Here is a 5,687-nt window from a genome sequence, read left to right as displayed (position 1 = left end):
TTGACCGAGCTAAGCCCTTTAACAATCATGGCTACCACAAACCAGTAGATGACAACTAAGTAGGAGAACAAATTTCTTCCTACTCCGTAATAAAAAAATGGATCAATTATCACTGCATTTATGGAAGTCACAAGAGTGTCAGAGAGTAAGTAAAAGGAAATCTCAGAGAAGGTTCTTAAAGAGCGGGCTTTAGTTGCTCACTACCCACCAACTCAACTATCAGCATTGTTACATCTTCATCTCTATCAGCAATGTAACATCTTATTTTTTATCAACAAATAAAGTGTAGTTGGAGAAAGCAATCAAACTCTTGTGTTTAAAGTACTTCAAATCAAACATGATTGATCGAGTCTTACAAGACCTGTGTTTTTATATTAAATTACATACATGTGAAGACGCATAACGTGGAAAGATTTATACGGAAGCAGGTATCATATTCTGGATGGAAGACTCATTCAGACATCATTCTAGTTTTTCTTCCATTAAACAAGTGTTGTTTCAATTGTGGAGCACAAAACCAACGTATGCATTTCTCAAAAGCTTTGTTGTGTCTTGACTTTGCATGTGAGTGGAATAATCTACGACACGTCGGTGTGTTAGCTGAACCAATCATTTTTCCAACATAAAATAGAAAACATTGCCCTTTTGAAAGCATTGACTTCATCAATGCACCCAGTGCATATGTACGTTAGATTGATTATACCTTTTGATTTGTGTTGATTCTAGTCAAAATTACATGAGCTAACAGCTTTTCAAACGTTTCTTGAAAGGAGGCCCCAGTGCAAAAGTGACTATGATGCAGTATAAAAGTTCATCAGCTCAGTCCTAAATTATCACAAGCTCTTTCTTGCCTCCGAGTTGATGCTGAGTGGAGAGCGATAATAATAAGGCTCAGTTTAAGAGGTTTAAAAAGATGACAATGGGTATTGGGAAATTCATGAGTGTTTTGATAGTGTGTTGTATGTCTATGTTGTGGACATCTGCCTCATATGAGTTGATCGCAAAGTTCTATGAAAAGTCTTGTCCAAATGCTGAGCAAATTGTGAAATCTGTTGTTCAGAAAGCAGTGATGAAGGAAGCAAGAATGGCGGCTTCTTTGCTCCGCCTTCAGTTCCATGACTGCTTTGTCAAGGTACACTCTTTGTTCTCTCTCTTCCTTATATGTATGGAGAACAGTCCTTCACTAGGATTGATCTTATAACCACTCCATGCTCATATTTTTATTTGGGTATCACCTTATAACTCTTTGGTCAAGTTTTAAATGACTGTGATCTTATAACTTAGTGGTTGTGTCTCAAATTGCCATGATCCTATAACTCTATGGTTGTGTCTCAAACATCGTGCTCATGATCTTTATGAATTTGGGTCCGCATCTCAGACACTTGTGATCTTATAACTCTATGGACGTGTCTCAAATGGCCATAACCTTATAACTCTGTGGTCATGTTTCAAATGACTGTGATCTTATAACTGAGTGGCTGTGTCTCAAATGATCATGATCTTAACACTCTGGACCTGTTTTTCAAATGACCATAATCTTATAAATGTGTGGTCATATCTAAAATGATTGTGATCTTATAACTCCTTGACCATAATCTTATAACTCCATGATTGTGATCTTATAACTCTGATCATGTTTCAATGGCTGCCATTTTATAACTCTGTGGCCATGTCTAGGATAATCTTTATTTAAAAATTGAATTGAGATTCAAAATTATCACCACCAGCTGGTGTAACCCTGGGGTCAATTCTTTGTTTTCTTCATCTCTTGATAAAGCTAATTTTTAATGTAGATAGTGGGTGCGTTGTGGTTAATACGTCAACTGTCTAATTAAACAATGATGGACTGATCACAAGACACCAGCTGTATAATCTATTCCTTGGGTTGTAAGATTTAGCTTCTTAACTTCTATGTCAGAATTTCTATTGTTATTTCCATAGTCTCAATCATATTATATATGGGAAAGCCTCTTGATATTGATGAAGTGTGTATGTCCACAACATGAACAGGGGTGTGATGCATCACTCTTTCTGGACGACAGTGGAAGCATTGTGAGTGAGAAGAATTCAGTTCCTAACAAAAATTCAGCCAGAGGATTCGATGTTATTGATCAAATAAAGAGTGAGTTGGAGAAGGCGTGCCCTAAAACTGTCTCCTGCGCAGATCTTCTCATCATTGCAGCACGTGACTCTGTGGTCCTGGTAATCATCATCTTTTCTATTTTGTACCACTTATATTGCGGTGTATATATAAGTTATTCTCACACTGCAATGTAAATTTATGAGATGGATTTGTATATCCAACTCGGTATATACTCTAACTAGTTGAACATACGAATTTTCATTGTAGTCTTCACATTAGAATTCAATGGTTTTAAAAGTTTAATTTATTGATCTATATTTATGAATACTGCCTCACTTACAAAGTTGTCAACAAATATTGTATCTTATGAACTTTTCATTTGAAGACCTTTTAACATGTTAATAAAAACTCACTCTCAATTAGATCAAGAAACCCATCTCCCAAATGTGACTATTAATGTCAATCTTGATGTGCAGAGTGGAGGACCTAGTTGGGAAATAACATTGGGAAGAAGGGATTCGAAAAGTGCGAGCATACAAGGCTCAAACAACAACATCCCTGCACCAAACTCAACCTTTCAAACTCTTCTCACTAAGTTCAAACGCCAAGGTCTCAATGAGGTGGATCTAGTCGCACTTTCAGGTACCTTCTATACTTCTACATCTATATATTTCTTTTAAGTGAGAAATGGCAAGTGGGTATTCAATGATTCTGATCATTAAACATTCTGAATGTTATAATATCTCACAGGAAGCCACACAATCGGTCAATCTCGGTGTACAAGTTTCCGACAGAGACTGTACAACCAGAGTGGAAATGGGAAGCCCGATTTTACACTGGAGAAGAGTTATTCTGCTAAGTTGAGATCTCTGTGCCCACAGTCAGGAGGAGATAACAATCTTTCGCCATTGGATGCAGTCAGTCCTACCAAATTTGACAACTCCTATTTCAAACTCTTGCTGAGCAACAAAGGACTTTTGAATTCTGATGAGATTTTGTTCACCATGGGTCCAGGAAAAACAATGGAGACTGTGAAATTGTATGCAGAAGAGGAGGAGGTGTTTCTGAAACAATTTGTGGAATCAATGATTAAGATGGGAAATATCAGTCCTCTCACCGACAATCGAGGGCAGATAAGGACTAATTGTCGCTCTATTCTGTAGCACTCTATTGAAACCCACTTCACAATGCTTATTGCAGCCATGAATGACTCACATGTTCTTTACCATGCATTTATCTCGATGCCCCCACAATAATCCACGTGTCTTTGTTGTCCTCCAAAATAACATTTTGTGCTTCCCATTGAATAAAAGTTTTGGTTTTCAGGTTTTGTTACTCCATAAAAATGTCAACAAATTTATTTAATCGTTATTGGGTAATATTAAATCATGAGTATTTTCAAAATAAGGAGATTAAGATGATTTATTTGTCCATAGTTATGAGGAATTTACATTTTAATTTATAAAATAGTTTGAGAGTATGTCTTCAAATAAATTCTTATACATAAGACTATTACACATCATATAGTTATAGTAATATATAGTATTTAATAAAAATATTCTTTTGAGAGATATCTTAGTTATGACTTTTGATATTATAAGGAAAAAATATTAATTTAATGAGAGAAAATAAGTTCAATCATATAAGGTGATGAAAGATCATAATATATTAACCTAAATCTTATAAAAGAGAATCTTCTTTAAAATGACCTAATTTAACAATCCAAACTTCAATATTTAATACAATGTGTTGCCCAAGTCTCAGTTCATATCTTTTTTCTCTAGGGTTTTGAGTCAAGTCAAGTGTCAATGTCTTGAGTCTGTGTCTAGATTACCCTTAAGGAACTTTTCCTCTCATCTATCCCTTTATGTGTACTTAGGTGGGCATTCAAAGAAACATAATACATTTGTTGACATGAGATGATTAGGAAAGGGAGGGTATGTTTATGCATTTTCCATATGAGAGGGAAGTTGTTTAGAAACCCTAACTCTATGATCAAGTGTCTCATTGAAGGCATAATACGGGTAGAATGGGGAGATCACAAGCATATTCAGAGAAAATGGTAGCAAAGAATGTGAGAACTGAGGCTAAAAGATGATATGCAGATCATAGGAACATCATGGAAACTAGAGATATTGGATTGAATGCAGGAGAAGTAGAAAAATCCTCAAAAAATGGTGAATGAACCCAATTAAAGGTGGTATGACTTTATTTGAAATTATATTGACGGCTCGTATTTGATCTGACTATCTACATTGCAAAGTTGACAAGTCAAATGGCTCAAAGATTAAGTTCAGATTGTCAGATGAAGATCAGATCGGCTAATGATATTTTAAGAAGAAATTATAAGTACTCAATGATGCATCTCCTTAGCTATCAGATCTCACAAAGATCCATGGTCATCGTTATGTCGCTATAAAGAGTTGTGCGAAAGTAATTATAGCGATATAATGATAAAATGACGTGTGTTCCTGCTGGCCATTTCCTTTTGCGGCTAGTATGGTGTTAGACAAGATGACAAGTGTCTTTATTTGATTGGTTCTATATGAGACAGAGTCAGGGTTATGAAGAGATTCTTTTCACTGTTGATCTCTGGATCAATTGATGGTCATTGCTATATCATTATAAAAAGTTGCTTGATTGTTAATCATGGAGACATAGTGACAGTTCAACATGTGTCCTACTAGGCCCATCACATTCCATGAGATATAGTTAGAACCTAGTCACAAGGTGCCAATGAAGGCATAATGTAGGTAGAATGGGGAGATCACAGACATATTTAGAGCAAATGGAAGCAAAGAATGTGAGAACCAAGGCTAAAAGATGATACGTGTAGATCACAGAACATCATAAAAACCAGAGAAATTAAATCACATGCAGAAGAAGTAGATAAATACTCAAAAATGGTGAATGAACCCGGTCAAAGGTGGAATGAATTTCTTTGAAATTAAATCGACGACTCATATTTGATCCAACTATCTACATTGCAAAGTTGACAAGTCAAATGGTTCAAAGATTAAGTTTAGATCATCAGAGGAAGATCAGGTTGATGGATGATATTTTAAGATAAAAATATTAATACTCAATGATGCATCTCCTTAGCCGCCAGATCTCACAAAGATCCATAGTCATCATTATGCCGCTATGGAGAGTTGCATGAAAGTTAATTATAGTGACATAATGATAGAATGACAAATGTTCTTGTGGGCCATTTCCTTTTGTGGCTAGTATGGTGTCAGACGAGGTGACAAGCATCTTTATTTGATTGGTTCTATATGAGACAGAGTTAGGGTTATGAAGAGATTCTTTTCACTGTTGATCTCTAGATCAATCAATGGTTGTCGCTATATCATTATAAAATATTGCTTGATCATTAATCATGGCGACATAGCGACATTTCAACATGTGTCCTATTGGGCCCATCACATTCCATGAGATACAATTAGAACCTAGTCACAAGGTGCCATGAAGGAAAGAAGGTCAATGTCAGATTCTCCAAGCAATGAAATAGTGACACCTGTTTGCCATGGTGTGCATAGCTAGAAAGTGGACGTGCATCACAAAGTAAACAAAGGTTAATATCTTTTATCGCCATCATTAGATC

At 35.8% G+C, this 5,687-nt stretch overlaps 1 protein-coding gene across 1 annotated transcript; it reads left to right on the top strand.

Annotated features, from left to right (window-relative positions):
• Nucleotides 1-858: 858 nt before the first annotated feature.
• LOC149570005 (peroxidase 49-like) lies at nucleotides 859-3,414 on the top strand. Its single transcript, XM_089822662.1, has 4 exons — nucleotides 859-1,132; nucleotides 2,011-2,202; nucleotides 2,560-2,725; nucleotides 2,834-3,414. The coding sequence occupies exons 1-4, from the start codon at nucleotides 914-916 to the stop codon at nucleotides 3,244-3,246; spliced, it is 990 nt and encodes a 329-aa protein (XP_089678788.1). The 5' UTR covers nucleotides 859-913; the 3' UTR covers nucleotides 3,247-3,414.
• Nucleotides 3,415-5,687: the final 2,273 nt, after the last annotated feature.

The sequence above is a fragment of the Cupressus sempervirens genome, chromosome 3, assembly GCF_028749045.1.
Source record: "Cupressus sempervirens isolate cs-2001-9-10 chromosome 3, ASM2874904v1, whole genome shotgun sequence".
Classification (NCBI taxonomy): Eukaryota; Viridiplantae; Streptophyta; class Pinopsida; order Cupressales; family Cupressaceae; genus Cupressus; species Cupressus sempervirens.
This window is presented reverse-complemented; position numbering and strand designations above follow the sequence as displayed.